Below are 22,185 nucleotides of genomic sequence, written 5' to 3'. Positions count from 1 at the left end.
AATTTATGTAGCTATAGAACCACTTAACCAATCACATACATGTAACAACATCCAATACCCCAGTATTTAAGGATTACTGCTCAAATGATATAGACTGGCAGCTATTAATATTATTGAGACTCTCAAGAGTACCAACAATCAAGGTTTGTTAGCGTAATTATTAAAATTAGAATTATTCCTAAATCATCATTTCCAACTTCCATTCACTTTGCTCACTGTTCTGACTGTAGTGTTGCCCCAGTGCAACTGTCCCAGTCTAAAGTACTGCTCTGCTGCTTCGTTGCTCTGAGCAAGCTGAAGGTGGTAATGCAGTAGGGAGAAGAATGCTGAAAATTTCTGATGACCGCAAATTAAATCCTGGTTCACAAATACATTTCTAGTAAAATATGCCTGAATATAGACTATATGAAACCTGGCTATGCTTTTAATAATTTAGTACACAGTACTTGCCTGGGTTGTTGCAAACCTATTTGACGAACAATCGGCAATTGCAGCTTCACTGTCATAGCTCTGAAGCCCTGGAGCTACCTGCTGGGCCAGCCAACCTGTACAAACCCCTCTCCGGGCAATAGGCTGCACGGCCGAAGATGGAAACTCAACAATGTTAAAAACAAAATGAAGCTTCCCAGGATAATATTTGGATGAGCTACAGAGAAATGAAACAAGATAAAAACTTGTTAAGTATTTATGATACTTGACAAGTTAAAATAGTTCCTAATTATTTTATATTTCACCCTTTATTCAACAAAAATAAAGTGAATATCATATGCAGTTAAATTTCACAATAATGAAACAGAGGCAAAAGCAGATGACCCTGACGTACTCTTGTATTTCACCAAAATGAATCAACTCAGGACAAACAGAAAACTGTTCTATTATAACCTGCAGCAACAAAGATCTGAGACTTAATTAGGAACAGTTTGCTCCGAAAAACTCCTACACAGCAGGGATTTTTTTTTTGTGTACGTTATATGCTTTTTGCAATGAATGCTGTTTCTAAATCTTTAATTGGTTTAAAAGGATTCTCATTGTGGATAAGGCTTATAAAGTTTTAGATAATTACAACTATATTTGTAAGTTTATCTTGTGAATGGAATTCTGATTCTCTGCTTTAACATCATGTTACAGGTGATGGCCAACCTTTCCCCCTAATCAATGACAATGATTCAACAGTATTCTCTTCAATTATCATTCCTCATTTATGCATGTAGCATTTCTCAAATTCAGCTTCTTAAAATTTTGTTTCAGACATTGTCACTCACTTATTTCAGCCACTATTTTCTGACGACCATCTAGCATGTTTGAAATATTGTTTATGTATATTTATTATTGCTGTTTTCTATTTATCAGTTGTTTCATTATTGAATATTGAGATACAATACAGAATAGGTCCTTTCAGCCTTTCAATTACACCACCTAGCAATCCCCCAATTTAAACCTAGCCTAAACACAGGACAACTTACAATGACCAACGAACCTACCAACTGGTACATCTTTGGACAGTGGGAAGAAACCGGAGCACCTGGGGGAAACCCACGTAGTCACAGGGAGAACGTACAAATTCCTTACAGGTAGCAGCAGGAGTTGAACCCAGGTCACAAGTACTGTTAGCATTGTGCTAACCACTATGCTACGGTGCTGCCCTGACTGCATCCTATCTGTGGTATCTTTAGAATAACAGGAATGGTGTGCTCATTACAGTCAAATTATAAAGAATGTTTTTAATATATTCAAAATAAAATGCACAATATATCCATAATTTATTCCCTTTCAGTCGAAGATGGTGAAAGTAGTCAAATGAATAAACTCTTGGATAGCAGTTACCATTACAAACCAGACATTAATCCTAATTTTATTCCACATTCAATTATGGAATAGGAATATAAAGCATTCTGTAAAAGGAACAGTGAAAACAATATGGCTTATTTTTAAATTAGATTTGTAATTGAAGTTTTGAAAATGCTCAAAGAAAGATGACATCTGCAACTTGGCAATTATGTAATGCTCCAGGTGTAGAAAAAATATCAAGGTTTATTACAACCATGTCAGCAGAAATAGAAAATCAACACTAAACCAAAGGAAATGATATCCAGGCAACAAAAAGTGGTTTAAAAGAAAGCTTGTATGATATTGCAGGAGGAGGCAAAGTTTTAGAAACAAATTTCAAAGGTTTAGTATTGAAGGCATAGCTAGACGCACGACTACCATTGCAGGAGTTACAGGATTTTGGGATGCAGTGAAACAAAATTGATGGTGTTTGGAGATAGGAGATTTTCAGCAACATTATGACCACTTTATAGTAAAATGAACTTTGTTTTCTCTTCTAGTCATATTTTACTCTAAAAATTGGATACAACTTACTTTTAATTTATGATTTTCTGTACAATGATGCTATGCATCTGTGATGCTGCTGTAAGTAAGTTTTACATTGCACCTGTGCTTACATGCACTTATGTATAAGACAAACTCTACTTTGATAATGGTGCATCACAAGGCAGAGTTTATGAAGGAATTAAAAGTAAATTATGAATAGTTAGAATTTTGCATCAGGGAATTAAACACAAAGTTACAATGGAATGATAAACTGTTGAATGTTGGGGATAAAGTACGCCTTAAATAGAGAATTCTGGAGATGCAGGTAGATTGGCTATGGGAGTATTGGAACAGTTGAGCCTGGAGATGACAGTGATACCTGATATTTACAGCTGACGGGCTGTTATTGTGCGGAGTTCAGCAATGTTACATAACTGTGAGCAGGTGGCTTTTAGATGAGGTTTGGGATTGGACGCTTGGGTTTGTGCCATTCAGACTAGTCAAAGAAAGGAACAGCATCAGCAGCATGGAGATCAAATCTACAGACTCTCCAAACATGCTTCTACACCATGACCAATTGTTTAAACACAAGATTCCAAATTTAGGGGAACAATATTAGTGGGTCACAGATTTCTGATTTTATAAACACATCAACAGTTTTACAGATGACATTATTACCAATATTAATTTCTTAAGTAATCAAAATACTACCTTGCAGCTGAGTAAGATCGAGCTTGCAGCTTTGGTAAGTGTTCTGAAAGAGAAGAGATGTTAAAAATGTCCGGGAATGGGATAACAAAGCGTGCCAAAAATGTTAAACTTTTATTAAGTACCTATAGGCTCACTTATAATAAGAACCTTTTTTGTTCTGCAGAACTAAGATTTCAGACATTATTTCAAATGAAGCTTCAAGTGTCAGGTCATGGTTGATCCAGAAAAATTAGAAGCTATATGATAATCACCTTCTCTAAGTGAAATCTAACCTGTTAGATTTAGCTTCAACACACTGCAGCTATTATGAAACCCTGCATTCTTTCCAACATAGGGTTTAGTCCAAAAACAACACCTATTCATTCTTCCCCACTAGCTCAATTAAGCTTCAATTGACTTGGGCTATAATGATTATATAGTTTAAAATAAATGTGCATACTTCGAATTCACTCACTTTTCTAAAAGCAACTGGGTTATTCAATCCTGAGCTTGCAGGCCTGTGATATTCCTGCCCGTTAAGATGTAGGGGGCTGTGGTGTGAGCATCAGTAAAAAAAACTTGGAAGCACACAAGCAGAATGCTGTGACATAATTAAAAAGTTGTAGGCATTGAAATAATAGATACTGAATGAGGAAGGATAAATTAAGGATTGGGGAGGTTGTAAGAACATTTTCTCCAAAGGTCCAGTAGCTTCCTTGAATGGTTATTAAGTAAACAAAAACATCTTAAATTCTTTACAGTACATCTGACTTGGCTGATTAGTGAGCCTGCAATAAAGTTCAAAAATCAAAATAAATTTATTATCAAAGCACATACATATCACTATATATAACCCTGAAATTAATTTTCTTCAGGGTATACGGAGTAAATCCAATAACCACAATAGAATTGATGAATGATCACACCCAACAGATGGGCAACCAGTGTGCAAAAGACAATGGTGCAAATACAACAAAAAATAATAAATATCGAGAATATGGGATGAAGAGTCCTTGAAAGTGAGTCCATAGGCTGTGGGAACAGTTCAGTGATGGGGCGTCAAGTCATCCTTCTGGTTCAAGAGCCTGATGGTTGAGGGTGTGAGTCTTGAGGCTTCTGTACCTTCTTCCTGAGAGAAGCAGTGAGAAGAGAGCATGACCTGGCTGGTGGACATCCCTGATGATGGATGCTGCTTTCCTGTGATAAAGCTCCATGTAAATGTGCTCAGTGGTGGGGAGGGTTTTACCTCCGATGGACTCGGCTGTATCCACTGCTTTTTATAGGATTTTCCATTCAAGGGTGTTGGTGTTTCCATACCAGGCTGTAATGTAACCAGTCAATATACTCTCTATCACACATCTATAGAAGTTTGTCAAAGTTTTAAATGCAATGCTGAATCTTTGCAAATGTTTAAGGAAGTAGAGGCGATACTGTGCCTTCTTTGTGATGGCACTTTCATGCTGGGCCAGGACAGATCTTCTGATATGACAGCACCAAGGAATTTAAAGTTGCTGACCCTCTCCACCTCTGATCCTCTGATGGAGACCGTCTCATGTCCCTCTGGTTCCCTCCTCCTGAAGTCAATAATCAGCTGACATTGAGTAAGAGGTTGTTATGGCATTACTCAGACAGATTTTCAATCTCCCTCCTATATGCTGATCATATTTCACAAGACCTTAATTACATAGGAGCTACAGATAACTGAAGGAATAAAAGAAAGGTTCTGCCAAAATGTGACAAAACTGCAAGTTGTATGTGATCTCTCTCAGAGAATTTTCTCCCAGCAAAATCAGAGTCACAAAGCACATGATTATCATGTTGTGCTAATGGACTTTATAGCCATAATCAAATTATCAATGGCCAAACTATAAACTATTATATTATCAATGTGCATTTCTAAAATGGCAATTTTCAATTAACTTCCACAAGTTAAACCAAATAATTCACAAAAATAATCAAGCAGTGGTGTAGAAGGGAACAAGTAGTAGAATTAATGGTTAGACTAAAGGGTTAAGTGCAGAAACAGAAGGACAGCCTCAAATATCTCTGTTCATTAAACCTGAAATGGCTCTGAAACCCACTGTGGAATATTTGATGAATTACTGTAAATTTAATCTGATAAACACCAACTTTGTAATACCAAAGGCAAGCTGAGACGTGGGCAGGTCTAATTGGTATGATCGAGGAAGAGCAGAAACAGAATATATTAACACTTTCGGTGCAAAGATGTGAGGAATGATTGAATAAAGACAAGATTTGTTTTACTTGATCATGTACATCATAAATATATAAACAGGAGGAAGCTGTGTTTGGGCAGACCGGCAATGAGACTTCCTGGGCTGCTCTGATTAATCAGTACTGCCCAATAAAAAATTGATTTTATTATAAACACATATTCATCAAAAGAACCTCCAGGTCTCAAGAGTTCCTAATTATTGAGGAAGTTGTTAAGAAGCAACCTTTCAAATTATAGTGGCAATGACAAAGGATTCAGAGCAAGATTATCTTTTTCTATAATCGCAAAACAAAACTTCTGTTGTTGATATGTTTTTTCTTAGCTGCAGTAAAAGTAACACTTCTGTCTCTGCATTACTTCTGTTAAGAACATTAACATTATTGACCAGGAACTTGTTGGAAATGAACCCATCCAGGTTTCATACGAGTAATAAACAAAATATTAACAGCATCAGCACTTAGTTTTAAATCTGATGGATATTCAGAATAAGCATTCAGGAATTAAACAGATAATTTAACAAACTGTAACTTTGACAATTAAAATATCCATTATAATCATTCTACTCTTAAATCTCAGGTTACGTCCACACTACACCGGATAAATCAGTAACTGAAGCTTTTTCTCTTCGTTTTTACCTTCCATCCACACTAAAACGGGGTTTTCATTCCCCGAAAACGGAGCTTTTCTGAAACGCTCTCCAGAATGTGTCATTTTGAAAACGCCAGATTGGCTGGAACAGTGTGGATGGGGTAACCGGAGAAATCTAAAAACACGGTCATGATGTACCGGAACAGATGGTGACGGCAGCGCGCCATTTCATTGTTTTCTTGAACGCAACCTAACAATTTCAGAAAAGATGGCAAGGAGACTGAAGCCAGAAGTTAGAAATGTACTCACCAAATACTTTGACCCATAACTTACTGAATAAATAAGTATATTCACTTTGCTCTGTTTTCTGTCCTTGCTTGTATGAAGGTGGTTTACCTATTTATGCAAGTACTTCTCTGACAATAGATGTATAACAGCCTAATGTAACATTGTATGGAAATACAAGATAACACTGATGCAGACATGTTTTATACATTTAACAAGGGGCTTTATTAATGCAACAGAGTTCGTCAGTTCTTCAATGTTCGTCGTCAGCTGGGTCATACTGTCTGTGAACTCCCTGTCAGTTGCCTCCATATGCTCCAGTATTTGTTTTTTTCAGTGTTAAGTCCTCCTGCGCGAGAGCCAACAGCTGCCCGTCGTTTATGTTTTTCTAGTCTGTAACTGAACAAACGTGCAGCAAGTCTTTCACGGCGAGATTCGACACCAAACATGTCGCTTGTTTTCGGTAGATGTGTCCTGCGCATGCGCAGTAGGAGGAGATTCGACAAAATATCCGTTTTAATGTGGACAGAGATTTTTTTTTTTTTTTAAAACGCTTAGTGTGGACGCCTATTGTTTTTATGCGAAACAGGCATTTTCAAAATTATCCGGTCTAGTGTGGACGTAGCCTCAGTTCCAACAGCACATTCTGCATTCTATTTTCTGCAATTATAGAATTTATGATCTGACTGGACAGCATGGAAACAAAGGCTTTGTTACATGTAACAATAATAAACCAACACCAATTTGGACAAGTGTGCAGTGTTGCACTTTGGGATGTCAAATGCAAGAGGAAAATATACAGTAGATGACAGGACAGTTAGAAGCATTGATGTATGGAGGAACCTTGAGGTGCAAGTCCGTAGCTCCCTGAAAACGACATACAAATAGACAGGTCGCTGAAGCTGATGTGCAGAATACATGTCTTTATAGGCCAGGATGCTAAGAACAAAAGTGGGGCGGTCATCTTGCAACTGTACAAAACTTTGGTTACGCCGCATTTGAAGCATTGTGCACGCTGCTGGTTGGTGCATTATAGGAGGAATAAGGACAACAAAAAGACAACTTGGATTAGCATCATGGCCAAAGGGGTTGTTCCTGTGCTGTACTGTTCTATGTTCAGTAACAAATGGATGGGTTTGACAAGTTTGTTTTCTTATAATCTAGAATCCATATTGGTAATCCTCCTCATTTTGGTTGCCATCTATTCAATGGAAATGCTGAAACTTGGAGCACAAGGTGACTATAGAGGTTCTCATCTGTTGAGTGGTGACACAACAACCCTCACTCAACATCAAGAAAACCAAGAGCTGGTTATCAACTACAGGAGAAAGAAGCTGGAAGTCCATGAGCCAGTTCTCATTAGTGGACAGAGTCAGTAGCTTTAAATTCCTTGGCATCAACGTATCAGGGGACCTCCCCTGGGACCAGGACATAAATACCATCACAAAGAAGCCACGACAGTGCCTCTACTTTCTTAGCAATTTGTGTAGATTTAGCATGTCACTAAAAACTTTTGACAAACTTCTACAGATGCACAGTGGAGAATATCCTGAACAGTTGCATCAAGGCCTGACATGGAAACGTGCCAGGAATGGACAAGGCTACAGAAAAGTGGCGGACCTTGTCCAGTCCATCTCCGGAAAAGCCGTGCCCACAAATCAGTTACTTTTACATAGAGCGCTGCCAGGACAAAGCAGCATCCATCGAGGGCCCTTACCATCCAGGTGTTGATCTCTTCTCACTACTACCATCGGGCAGGAGATATAGAATCCTTAGGTCCCACACCTCCAGGTTCAGGAACAGTTACTACCCTACAACCATTGGGATCCAGAACCACTGTGGATAACTTCATTCACCAACCACTACTCTGAATTGATTCTACAACCTACAGACTCACTTTCAGGGACTCTCTACATCACATGCTCTCATTATTTTTTTTATTTGCACAATTTTTCTTCCTTTGAACATTTGTTGTTTGTCAGTCATTATGTACGATTTTTCAGAGAGTTCATTGTATTTCTTATTTTTACTGTAAATGCCTGCAAAGAAATAAATCTCAAGATTCTATGTGGTGACGTATACGTACTTCGATTAAAAGTCTGGGTACAGGAATGTATCAGAATCACGTCAGTTAATATTCTTAATGAAACTCTACATACAAGCATACAGTTCATTGCTCCCCTTTGAAAAGCAAATAAACCCATAGTTCATTGAAATAATTATACTCTTGTTTAGTATAACCACCTAGCTATACCACCTTCCCACCTGAACTCCATTCTGTTCCAGTAACTACACTATGCTTATTAATCCACAGTGAAGGTTCCAGTTTCCCCTCACCGATGTATATTTTAGCGCTTACTGCACCAGAACATGCATTTGTGCTGGAGCTCCAGAACAGCTGGACTATTGAGGACCCACGATGCACTGTTTTTTCATGCACGATGCATGAAATGGGCCATTCAGCCCACCAAGTCTCTGCTGACCACCAAGAACCCACTGGCACCTATCCCTCTGCTTTTTCTATTGACTCCATATTCCCATCAACCCTCAGATTCTACCACGTCTTCATCAACTGAAAAATAAATAGCTCTTGCAATCGCCGTTTCTCACTAGGGTCAGATGTGCAATCAGCTAATGTTCACAAAGAGGCCAAAAACAATTCTAGATGATCAGCAGAAAAGCACCCAATCCTGGAGCTACGAGCAATCTTACAGTGTTGTTACTCAATGTGTGGTCACTCTAGACTCTCTCCTCCAAGAGGACCACAAGCTTGTCGTGGTTTGGAGGCTTGCGTGCCTCAATGACCAAAGCTAAGCTGGCTGAGTCAGGGCCTTGTGCTTTGGCAGGGTCATCTATGCCAAACAGATCAAAGGGTAGAGGCTAGACCAATGGTCCACTGGTCCTCCAGGTTCAGGGCTTCAGCTCAGGGCTAACAACCCTGACTGGTCAAAAAAAAAACAATCGTTATGGCAACAGCAATAAGAAACAGTATGCACAGACAGAGAAGGAGGGCCTTCATTGCTGTACTAAACACCAGTGGCGTATCGGGCAGTAATTAAACCCAAGCCTTTTTGCTTCACTTTATAATTAGTCTGTGATTGTGCATTTCCATCCTCTGTATGCAAGATCTGTACATGGTGCTTCGAAATCACACTCTACATACTTGACTGTGTCGATAGTGATTGTTACATATGATATATTAAATTAGCAGCAGCTCTTGGGTTCTTCCCCAAATGGTACAAACATTGTTCCTATCAAATAAGAATTCATTTTCCAAGTTACCTTAAGTATAGCTACTACATCTGCCAGCTTTAAAGTAACAATTATCTCCTTTCTACATTGAATTCCTTACTTAATACACAACTCCACATTGAATATCTAAAATGAGATTACAAAATTTGTTTAACAATGCAGGGCAACTAAAGCAGAAATAATACCAAGTTAAAAATTTCCTCAACAATTGCTCTTGCACTGAAAGATTTTCTTGAGACAAAACTAATAAAGTCAGATTTCACGTTAATCCAATAGCTTTGGGCAATCCTGAAAGGTTTTAACAACTTTTTTTAGTTTGGGAATACAAGGAAAACAGGGATTTTAAAAAAAACCTTACCTACAAGTAGGCTAAATGGTGGATGGCACGATGGAACTGATCTCAGGATATCAAGCAGGCAAACACTGAAGTCTCTGATATACTGGTTGTAGTCTGCCGCACCCTGCTTGCTGCATAGTTCTTGCAATCGCCGTTTCTCACTTGGGTCAGATGTGTACTCAACTAATGCTCGCAAAAAAGCCTAAAACACAATTTTAGATAATCAAGAAACCCTACAATGAAAGCCATGAGCAATTAATTCTTAATACCTTCTTCTGCACACCATTGTGTGGTTATACGAGTTACTGTTGCCTTCCTGTCAACTTGAACCAGTCTGGCCATTCTCCTCTGACCTTTCTCATTAACAAAGCATTTTAACCCACAGAACTGCCACCCACTAGATACTTTTTGCACCATTCTCTGTAAACGAGACTGTTGTGGGTGAAAATCCCACAAGATCAGCAGTTTGAGATACTCAAACCACCCCGTCTGGCACAAACAATCATTCCACAGCCAAAGTCACTTAGATCGCATTTCTTTCTCATTCCGATGTTTGGTCTGAACAACAACTGAACTTCTTGACCATGTCTGCATGATTTTATGCATTGAGTTGCTGCCACGGTGACAGAATGATTAGATATTTGCATTAATGAAATGTACCTAATAAAATGGCCACTGTGTATATGTATCCCTCATGCTGCTTCCTTAAAGGTTTTTGACAGTATTCATTAACCCAGGCCGATTCCTTGACTGAGCGATGCACCAGCCCACATGGGTACACATCATGGTGGATAACACTTCCAGGGCTACTGATAAGCAGTCATCATGAAGGATTGGTTTTAAGTTACCAGAATAAGAACAAAAGTTGGTAATACCCAGCAGGACAGATTGCATCAGTCAAGAGGGATCTGAAATATTTTTTAAAAATCCACCTTAACTGTTAACACTGTTTTTTCCTCTATACCTACTGATGGACCTGTAGAGAGCTTCCAGCTTTTTCTGGTTTTAATTTCACATTTCTAGCACCTGCAGCATTTTGAGTTTAATTTGAACTACTCAGTCTGTTTTGATTAATTTACTTGTTTATTTAATTTATTATTTTTTCTCTCTCTGCTAGATTATGTATTGCATTGAACTGCTGCTGCTAAGTTAACAAATTTCATTTCACATGCCGGTGATAACAAACCTGATTTTGATTTTGAATCCATTTCAATTAGCACAGTGGCAGAGCCACACAATGTAGGATATACTGTGTGCTTCCGTTTTATTTTTAGTGTTTCCTCCTATTTATTTTATTTAAGGATACAACAAAGTAACAGGTCCTCCTGCCCTAATGGACCCGTGCACCCAATTACACCTTGTGACCAATTAACCAGTAGGCCTCCGGAGCTCAGGAGGAAACCGTGCCACCCGGAGGAAACGCACGAGGAAGAGCGTACACACTCCTTACAGACAGTGGCAGGAACTGAACCCGGGTCGCTGGCATTGTAAATGGGCTGCAGTAACCACGCACTACCGTGCTGCCCCAATTAATTCTGTGAATTAACACTTGCATTAATTTATTAAGTATTTTTAATATAATTGATGGGTTTCATTATGGGCAGATGCATTGGAAAAAGATCAAAGAACAAGGATGGATGTCAAAAGGATTATCCTTGCTATTTCACCATCCACCACGGCCCAAGTCGGGCAGCCAATCTGTTGCGATTTGACACACTTGGCAAATAGTGATGCCACTTAGCTACACTTGGAATAAACATTAAAATCTTCCCTCAGGATACTTTCTTTACCCTTAATACCTCGAGGGTTTCACGTGGCATTGACATGGAAGGACACTGATTAAAGATGACAAAAAATGATAAACAGATGGACGTCATTTTATGAGAATTAATTGAGCCTAAAGTCAACTTTCACTTTATCCCTAAATCAAAATCAGTGTTGCTACTCATGCGAGTCTGCCCTGAAGATACAAAGGACATGCTGACAACTGGTGACCAAGACTTTGCTTGAAAGGAGCAGCATTCTGTTGCTCCATTTATCCTTCGAACTGCTCTCCAAAACCTGGCACTGGCTTCCAGGGGCAAGGAGAATTCTGCAGAAATAACTAGGATGTCTTCACTAAGGTTAGTGCTGAGCCCAGGATTGGGTGGCCTGCCCAGTTTCATTTGTTTCTTTAAAAGAATCACATTCCTTTAATTCAGCACATTCAGAATGTTACTGGTAGAAGAAAGATATATCTTGGAGTCTGGAAAATGTTAATCCTACTAATCAGACATCTCGTAGCCGTAACATAAATCCTCCAGTGAACCTAGTTTCGATCGAGATCGGGGAACAGTGCCCCAGCGAGTTTCAGTGGAAGGTGGGAAATGGAGCCTGGTGTATTTCAAGGAAAGATTGTCTGGTGAACCAAATCATCTGGATTTTTAAACCACTGCAGATTAGATTATCAGCATTTTAATGTATTATGAAAATTAGATAGTTTTTATTCTTTATTTTGGTTATGGAACTCAACATATGGTTCTTTGAGCATTGGGAATTAATTCCTGCACTTCATTTGGCACGTTAAGTATTGGCAGCTGTTATAATGTTGCTTGTTCTCTTTCTACAGCCATTAATATATTTGGAATAGTTTACCTTTGTGATTTGTCACTACATTTATATACAGACAACTCATTAATCAGTTTCTAATCAACTGAACTTGCTCCATAATAAATGGCCATTCACCGCTATGCCCCAGAGAAATTTATTTGTTTTAAGCTGTTTCAGCTTGTCTGAAGATCCATCACCTTATAAATGCCACTGGGAGTTCTAGCTTGTGTTTCTTTTTCATTAGAGAGAATTCACATGTTTCTAGTAAATATCATTTCATCCTAGAATTCAAAAATATTTGGGTTTTTTTTTACTATTGTCTTTGCCCCCCCCCCCACCGAGTGTTTATAGTATAGACTTACTTTGATGTTAAAATTATTTCTAGTTTTCCAGATGATATATGGTTGATTGAAGACCATCGCTAAAATATAATTTTTGACTTCATATATACCATACAGATGGGTGGCAGGGTGGCGATACGTCTCCACCAAAGGGGGTGTAAGGTGGTACTTCCCTCCGCCAGCCTGCAGGTCACCCTTGGGCAAGGTGTAGCACCTGCTTAGCCCCCCGATCAGGGTCAAGTGAAGTCATGGGAGCAGGGGGTTGTATGAGCAGTTGGTGCATATCACAAGTCCTCGTTATGTGACCACTGGTGCCAGGCAGACAATCTCCGAAGAAGAGTAGTGTTAATGGCTGGAGTCGCCCATCTTGTGAAGACACCACCTAGAAGGCAGCAAATGGCAAACCATCTTCCACAGAAAAATTTGCCAAGAACAATCATGGTCACGGAAAGACATGATTGCCCATGTAATATATAACGAATGAGCGAACAGATGAGAACCTAATGATTCTCAAATCATTAAATTCAAATCAGCCTTTTCCAGTACAGCATTGTGCACTTCTACAAAGTGTAGTCACGTACCTTTTTAGGAACTGCTCGTATTTCCAGGCACCAAGTCAGAATGAACTGCAGTGTGCTCCGTTTTGGTATGTAATTGGGCAGGTGTGCACCTTAAAAATAATGTACACATTTTGCTAAGCCTTTCAAACAGAATTCACACAACAATAAAAACAGCAACGTGAATTTTAATTCCAACAATGAACACAAAACTTTGCTTAAATCATAAAATGTTTGTCTCTAATTCAAAAATTGATTAATATTTAACTTCAGATGTTTATACATTATTAGCATTGAATCAAGACAATTGATCCATAAATCCTTCCTAACACTTCCACATAATACAATACAGATTCCTGGGCTGGGGAAATGCCTGTGCATTGATGTGAAACTGACACTTGAGAATCATTTGGGTAAAATTCCACAGCCAGTAAGAGAACTAGCCGTGTGCAGTGAGCATTGATTCAATGTACATATCATTGTTGGATGAAAAACAACCCAAATTAAAGTTTAATTGTTCAGGATCTGAAAGAAAAAAATTTACACGCTGGAATCAAGCAGGAGAAACAGCCAATATGAAAAGCAAATTCCCCTCCTCTGTACTGGAGATGAGAGAGAACAGGTTAATGTTATATTACTCAGAGACTGGGGGAAGGAATGGATTGAGTGAGGACAGGTTTGCACAGGGATAAGCTGCATGGGAGAGGGACAATAAGACCATAAGACATGGGAGCACAATTAGGTAATTTGACCCACCGAGTCTGCTCTGCCATTCCATCATAGCTGATATATTATTCTTCTCAATCCCATTCTCCTAGCCACAATACTCCAACTGCAGTCTGACCAATACCCTGTAAAGCCTCAGCATAACATTCTTGTTTCTATATTCTAGTCCTATCAAAATGAATGCTAACATTGCATTTGTTTTCCTCATCACCGGCTCAACCTGCAAGTTAACCTTTAGGGAATGCTGCACAAGAACTTTTAAGTCTCTTCGCACCTCTGATTTTTGAATTTTCTCCCCTTTTAGAAAATAGTCTGTGGTAAGTGCATAACCATATAGTTCCCTACACTATATTCCATCTGCCACTTCTTTGCCCATTCTTCTAATCTGTCCACATCCTTCAGACTCCCTGCTTCCTCACCACCACCTGCACCTCCACCAATACTCACATCATCCACAAACCTGGCCACAAAGCCATGAATTCCATCATCCAAACCATTGACATAAAACCTGAAAAGAAGCGATTCCAACACTGACCCCTGCAGAACACCACTAGTCACCAGCAGCCTGAGATAGATCCTCAGAGATGTTGACACCCAGGAACTTGAAACAACTCACTCTTTCCATTTCTGATCCCTTGAGGACTGTAGTGTGTCGCCTCAGCTGTCCCTTCTTGAAGTCCACAAATAATTCCTTGGCCTTACCGACGTTGAGTGCAAGGGCATTTCTTCACCAGCACTCAGCAAGCTGATCTATTTCACTTATGTGCACCTCCATGTCACCATCTGAAATTTTGCCAACGATAGTCATATCGTCGGCAAATGTGTAGATGGTGTTTGAGCTGTGCCCAGCCAGAAAATTATGGGTTTAGAGGGAGTAGAGCAGTTGGCTAAGCATGCATCCTCAAGATGTTCTGGTGCTGATTTTCAGCTCGGAAATGGTATTTTTGATCCACAAAGAATGTGGTCTCATGGTGAGGAAGTTAAAGGTCCAGTTGCAGCCGGAGGTACAGAGGCCCAGGTTTTGGAGCTTGTTGATTAGAACTGAGAGTATCAATGTGTTCAACACTGAGCTGTAGTCGATAAACAGCAGTCTGACGTAGGTATTACTATTGTCCAGGTAGCTGAAGGCCGAATGGAGAGCCAGTGAGATAGCACTCGATATAGACATATTTTGACAACAGGCAATTGCAGCCTTAGGCAGGAGTTGATTCCAGCCATGGCCAACCTCTCAAAGCACTTCAATACAGTGGGTGTGAGATCCGCTGGGCAATCACCCTGCTCGCCTTGGGCACTGGTATGACTGTCGCCTTTTTGAAGCAGGTGGGAACCTCCAGCTGCGACAGAGAGATTGAAGATGTTCCTGAACACTCGCACTAGTTGGCTGACACAGGTTTTCACAGCCCTACCAGTTACACCACCAGGGCCTGACACCTTGCCCAAACGTTCAGACGTCGGCCTCCAAGACAGATCACATGATCTCCAAATGCTGCAGAGATTCACGTAGGTGTATTTTTATTCTCCCCTTCAAAGCATGCACAAACAGTGTGGAGCTCATCTGGGAGTGAATCATCACAGCCATTCATGACATTAGGTCAGGCCGCCCTTCTAAACTATGATGCCGTAGAAGAGAGGCTACTGTGACACCAACAGTCACTCTGAGTGAGCTGCAGAAGCCAGCGGCTGTAACTGGAGATGATGTTCATGGCTCCACAATCTCCAAAGCCTTGCACAAAAAGGGTATTTTTGGAAGAGTGGTGAGGAAGATGCCCTGACTTAAATAAAAGCACATCCTTTTGCCCGTAAAGACTTAAAAGATACTGTAAAGGTGTGGAACAAAGGTAATTTGATTTGATGAGACTAAAGTGGAACTTCTTGGCCTCAACACTAAGCGGTATGTGTGGCGTATTGCATATCGACCAGGTAACATCATCCCCACTGTAAAGTATGGTGGAAGTAGCATCATGCTATGGGGTCACTTTTCAGCAGGGAGGACTGGAAATCTGGATTGATGGGAAGATGAATGCTGCTAAATACTGAACGAGATCCTGGATTAAAACCTGCTAACCTCTGCCAGAAAGCTTAGACTGGGGAAGAAGTTAGTCTTTCAGCAAGACAACGACCTAAAGTACACTGCCAGAGCAATTCTGGAGTGGCTATAAATGAAGAAAATTACATTCCTGAGTGGCCCATTCAGAGTCCTGACCTTAACCCAGCTGAACACCTCTGGTAAGAGCTCAAGATTGCTGTCCACTGCCACTCCCCAAACCTGGCACAGCTTGAGCAATTTTCCGAGGAGGAATGGGCAAATTTTGCTCCATCACATTGTGCAAAGCTAATACAGACTTGTCCAAAAAGACTACTGGTTGTAATAGCTGTGAGAGGTAGTTCAACTAACTACTGAGCAAAGGATGATGAATACTATTGAACCTCTGACATTTCAGGTTTTGAATTTTTTTGTTTTGCATGCTTCACAATTTTCTCTCATTTTTTTGGGCTCTACCGTGTGGGAAAAAAAGGAACATGTGATTCACAAATAAAAATTCTCAGTTAAATTGATCAAGATCCCTAATTGTACTACTCATTTATGTGAACAACGTGTTGGGGGCCAAGTACTTTTTCAAGGTACGTTACTTCATCAGGAGTTTGAGGAGAATGGGTATGTCACCAAACACATCTGCAAGTTTCTACAGATGTACTGGGACAGCATTCTGACTGGTTGCATCACAACCTAGCATGCAGGAGTCACTGCACAGGACTGGAAAAAGCTGCTGACAGGGGCAAATAGCCAGCTCCATCTTGGCACTAGCCTCCCCAACATCCAGTACATCTTCAAAAGGCGATGCCTCAAAAGGGCAGGATCCATCATTAAGGACCTCCAGCACTCAGGACGTGCCCTCTTCTCATTGCTGCCATCAAGGTGGAGGTACAGGAGAAGCCTGAAGACACACACACACACACAACATTTCAACTACAGCTTCTTCCCCTCCACCATCAGATTTCTGAATGGACAATGAACCCATGAACACTACCTCAATATTTTTCCTTCTCTTTTTGCACTACTTGTTTAATACTAAATTTATATATACTTATTGTCATTTATAGTTTTTATTGTGTATTGCAATATACTGCTGCCACAAAACAACAAAGTTCATGGCATATGCCAGTGATATTACAGCAGATTCTGAAAAGATTAGACCTGTATCGTTTGAAGCTCAGAAGAATGAGAGGTGATCTTACTGAAATATTCAAGATCCTTTCTCAATTTTCTGCCCCTACTGGTTATGGTGCTAGATCAATGGCGGTATTAAAAGATGATTTTTTTTGAAAGATCAGGGATTCAAGGGTCTGGTGGAACTGGCGCAGAAGTCAACTTGAAACCTGGGCCAAGTCAGCTATAATTGTACTGCATAGCAAAGCAGGCTTGAGGCACCAGGCTTCCCACTCCTGCTCTCAGTTTACCTCAAATTGTTTTACTTGAAAGGTTCCAGAAGATTTCAACATGTCCAGAAGGATGGAGTGCTGTTCCTGAAACTTATTTATTATTACTGTGTGTATGCCATAGACAGATGTCAGAATAGGAGTGAGATAGAGATTTTAAAATTACAGTCAACTGAAGCTCTGAATTTCTACTCTGGACTGAACTGCAAAGCAGGCACAGAATACGCACTTTATTTCCCCAACGTACAAGAGATCGTTCGGTGGACACCGAGGACAGTGCATTAGATTGGATGAAGTGGAAGAGAATTACTGCTTCATTTGGTAGGACTATTTTAGTCCCTCGATGGTGGGAAGGGAAGAGGGAAAAAGAACAGGTGTTGCACGCCCTGCAGTTGGATAGGAAAGTGCCATGAGGAGCGGACCATCTAGTGGGTCAGAAGAGCAGACTGGGAAATCACAAAAGGCAGAAAGGGGAAAATGAAGCTGGGGGGAAAACCACAAAGAATAACCAGCTCAACTTGGAAGACCAGTGGGGTGGAAGATGAGAACCAGAGAAAATCCCAGTCCCTTCAATAATTTCCTCATCTACTCCTCCTCTTACAACATTTCCAGTGCAGTTGCGGGAGATGCAACATTATCTGCTGGGTTCACTTCACAACAGCCTAGAAATTACATAAAACAACAAATGTTGGTGACTAATCAAGGAAATCAATCTCTATTAATTCATCTAGAGCAGGCCCACCTGAGGTGCCCAAATACCTTCCGGTGGAGAACACAAATACAAAGGTATTCCAATCAAGACACTTTGTCTAGATCATAATTCAGGAGTGTCCTGGAATACTGTCCTCACGTTGATGAAGTTAGTAACAACAATCCTCTAAGCTCAAGAGCATCCTGGACAGCGGAAATGCTTTAGGTCATGAGCAGACGAGTAATTTGCTGCAGGTTCGCCAGTCTCTAGCACACTTACAAAATAGCAGTATTTGTGAGATTGGTTTAATTGGATTTCTGGGCAGCGATGACTACCACAACCTTGCTACTTCAGGACTGAAGGCAATTCCAGTTACTTAAACCTGTGTCCCAAGTTATCAACATCTCTACTGGGGGGGGGGGGGGGGGGGGGAATGGGTAGGAACAACCTTCCCCAAGTCTCTCAGGATACTTGTGTATGTCAATTAGTTCTTCCCTCTGCTTCACACCTTTGAACTAAAACACAAGTGATTTTTTTCAGTAACCAATATCCTTCTTGTAGCACATGTATGTCAAACTCAAGGCCCGCGGGCCAAATCCGGCCCACGGTGGAATTACCTTTGGCCCGCGAGATAATATCTAATTACTATTAAAGCTGGCCCCAGTAATCGAAGCGCCTATGGCGTATGATATGGCTAATGCTGAGTTTATTCAGGTACCAGGTTTTCAGGGTTTTTAGTGTTTATTCGGCAGTCTTCTTCATAAGAAACGGAATTTGTAAAGTGAAACACTTTGTAGTTATAGCAGAGACTGAGACACATGAGAGCAGGCTGAAAAAACGGAGGCAACGAAAGCTGCGTTCGCACGCGTCCGACTGATCCGGCCCGCATGAAGCTGCATTTTGCTCAATCCGGCCCGTGACCTAAAATGAGTTTGACACCCTGTAGCATGTTCGTAAACTAACAAATTCTTCCTGCTTTTTGTTGACCATGTGTATTGTGATCTAATTACTGATTTAGATATATTGAAATAATAGCTATTCTGTAGCATCAACATATAAAAATACAATTTCAATCCCATGGTATTCTATTAACTGATCTACAGTCACTTATTTGTTACACCCTTTACTACCCAATCTTTAATAGCTGAGTAACAGTGCCACTTTTTCAACATTAGCCAAGCAAATAAATGCACCTGTTAACTAACTGGGGAAAATGCTCCACTTCCAATAGCTTTTTGCTGAGCAAACAAAGTCAGATAATTAATGATTTATTCTTCAAAAGGCATGCCACATTCTATCAATTCAGTCAGTAAGCTTAGAAACATAGAAAACCTATAGCACAATACAGACCCTTCAACAAATACAAACATTAGAACATTACAGATAATTATTTTGATTTTGTTTTTATTTTCAGATACCTTTTCTCTTGGTGTTTGGTTGGATGTAGAAATCAACAATGTGGTCTCTCTTGTCTTCCAGCCCAAGCCTTTGAATTAAGTATTCCACTTCACTTTCATTATTGGGACATATAACACTGAAAGCATCACCAGGCTCATATGTTACTGATGTATTCTGCAATGTAATAACACACCTACATTACTACTATTGTATTGAACCATAGATTATTCCAGAGATAATATGTTCTCAATCAAGTTTGTTGGATAAGAGGGAGTGCAGGATAATTGATGAAAAGTATTGTTTAAACTTTAATTCATGGAACAAGAGTTCCTTTATTATTTCTAATAGCATATGACCACACAATTTAAAAACTGCAGTAGTCTGCAATTTCATTTGATATATTGAAGGGACTTTGGTCTGATCAGATCTTTGTACAAGAACACAGTGAAGGTACAATTTCTTTAACATGGTCCTTTTCTGACTTCCCCTTTTCTGGATTTTTCTGCCTCCATCTCATGGGACAGGTTAACCACCAATACCTCCCAGACTCCTGCAACTACCTCAACTGCAATTCCTCCTGCAAGGACTCCATTCCATTACTGCAGTTCCTCTATGCCTGCAATCTTTACCGAGAGGTTCCGATGATGCCTCAGAGATGTCTTCCTTATTTCCTAATCATCGGCTAACCTCTACCATAATGACAAGGCCCTTGTCTGCATCTCATCTATTTTCCTCAATTCTGCTGTCATCCCTCTCTTCACAGTCAGGAGGAGGATAGGGTTGTTTTGTCCTGACCAGCTTCTGCACTCACTGATTATCTGCACATTCTGTATCTCAAAGCAAACCACTCGCTTTGCAACTCCCATCCACGCCAACCACTCTCCTCATTGTGCTTCCTCACAAACGTGCAAAACTGGCTCTTTAATCTGCACCTTCCCAGAATCCAAGAACCCAGTCCTTCCAGATTCACTTACTTACTCCCAACACAATGTAAGCATTCAGTGGTCACAATGTGACCCCTTCTGCATTGGAGAAACCAACTGCAGATGGGGTGAATGCTGTTCAGAACAGCTGTGCTCAACCCACAGAAGTGATCCTGAACTTTCCTGTTGCCTGCCATTATAAATTCCTCATCCAAGCTATGGCCATTTGTATTCTTCAAACGTGGCTCAAGGAACAGACCCTCATTTAGAACAGAAGACTGGATGAATTCAAAAGAATATTTTGAAATACTTCAGTTATCCTTGACTATTAAAATGAAGTTTAAACAGAAATGATTAAATACTCTGCATTTTCTGCATTGATATGAACGTGAAAAGTTTAACGCTTATACAATGAGCTTACCAATATACAGACAGACAGACGGACATACTTTATTGATCCCAAGGGAAATTGGGTTTCATTACAGCCGCACCAACCAAGAATAGTGAAGAAATATAGCAATATTAAAAAATCAGAAATAATTAAATAATAATAAGTTAATCATGCCAAGTGGAAATAAGTCCAGGACCAGCCTATTGGCTCAGGGTGTCTGACACTCTGAGGGAGCAGTTGTAAAGTTTGATGGCCACAGGCAGGAATGACTTCCTATGCTGCTCAGTGTTACATCTCGGTGGAATGAGTCTCTGGCTGAATGTACTCCTGTGCCTAACCAGTACATTATGGAGTGGATGGGAGACATCGTCCAAGATGGCATGCAACTTGGACAGCATCCTCTTTTCAGACACTACCGTCAGAGAGTCCAGTTCCACCCCCACAACATCACTGGCCTTACGAATGAGTTTGATGATTCTGTTGGTGTCTGCTACCCTCAGCCTGCTGCCCCAGCACACAACAGCAAACATGATAGCACTGGCCACCACAGACTCGTAGAACATCCTCAGCATCATCCAGCAGATGTTAAAGGACCTCAGCCTCCTCAGGAAATAGAGACGGCTCTGACCCTTCTTGTAGACAGCCTCAGTGTTCTTTGACCAGTCCAGTTTATTGTCAATTCGTATCCCCAGGTATTTGTAATCCTCCACCATGTCCACACTGACCCCTTGGATGGAAACAGGGGTGACCAGTGCCTTAGCCCTCCTCAGGTCCACCACCAGCTCCTTAGTCTTTTTCACATTAAGCTACATAAAAAGAATATTGTTTCTTCTGCGGCGTCAGAGGCTGAGGAGTGACCCGACAGAAGTATATAAAATTATGACAGACGTATGTCTGTCTATCTACATGGTAGATAGTCAAAGGCTTTCTCCCCAGGATTGAAACATCAAATACAAAAAGCCATAGATTTAAGATGAGAGGGGGAAGTTGAAATAAGATTTGAGAGGCAAGTTGTTTTTATTTAAACGCAAGGTGTCTCAAGTGCCTGGACAGTTCTGTCGGGGAGTGTTGGAAGCACATACAATAGAAATGTGCAAGAGGCATTTATGCAGGCACATGGACAGACGGGGTAAAAGTTGCATGTAGACCACTTGCAGGCAGATTTATATTGGCATCTTGGCTGGCACAGACATCGTGGGCTGAAAGGCCAATTCCTCTGCTGGTTTATCTTGTTTAGCTAAGAATGAAACTTATCTTCCTTGGTAGATTATAATTGCAATAATTGTACAAAATTGTTTTCAGGACAATAACAGGATGTCAGTGATCTAATATTCAGGTGGATGCTCAAATACTGTAAATGCTGACTCAATCCCAAAGTACAGGCTGTTCCTTGGGTTGTGAACACTGTTACGAATGTGCCACAACTCTGA

General features: G+C 40.3%; 1 protein-coding gene across 6 annotated transcripts in view; it reads right to left on the bottom strand.

The window, feature by feature from the left end:
* Positions 1–22,185, bottom strand: part of mtrr (5-methyltetrahydrofolate-homocysteine methyltransferase reductase) — a 106,626-nt gene that overhangs the window by 57,796 nt on the left and 26,645 nt on the right. For all 6 annotated transcript variants that reach the window (XR_012099980.1, XR_012099979.1, XR_012099978.1 and 3 more), the window contains exons 7-11: positions 19,462–19,615; positions 13,213–13,301; positions 9,723–9,903; positions 3,025–3,067; positions 451–646 (exon numbers count right to left, since the gene is read on the bottom strand). Coding sequence is in view for 3 of the 6 variants with exons in the window: in XM_073054243.1 (XP_072910344.1) it covers positions 451–646; positions 3,025–3,067; positions 9,723–9,903; positions 13,213–13,301; positions 19,462–19,615 (663 nt within the window). In the remaining 3 variants the exon portion in view is untranslated. The remainder of the gene's footprint in view (positions 1–450; positions 647–3,024; positions 3,068–9,722; positions 9,904–13,212; positions 13,302–19,461; positions 19,616–22,185) is intronic.

Source organism: Hemitrygon akajei, chromosome 8 (assembly GCF_048418815.1).
Source record: "Hemitrygon akajei chromosome 8, sHemAka1.3, whole genome shotgun sequence".
In the NCBI taxonomy this organism is placed as follows: domain Eukaryota; kingdom Metazoa; phylum Chordata; class Chondrichthyes; order Myliobatiformes; family Dasyatidae; genus Hemitrygon; species Hemitrygon akajei.
This window is presented reverse-complemented; position numbering and strand designations above follow the sequence as displayed.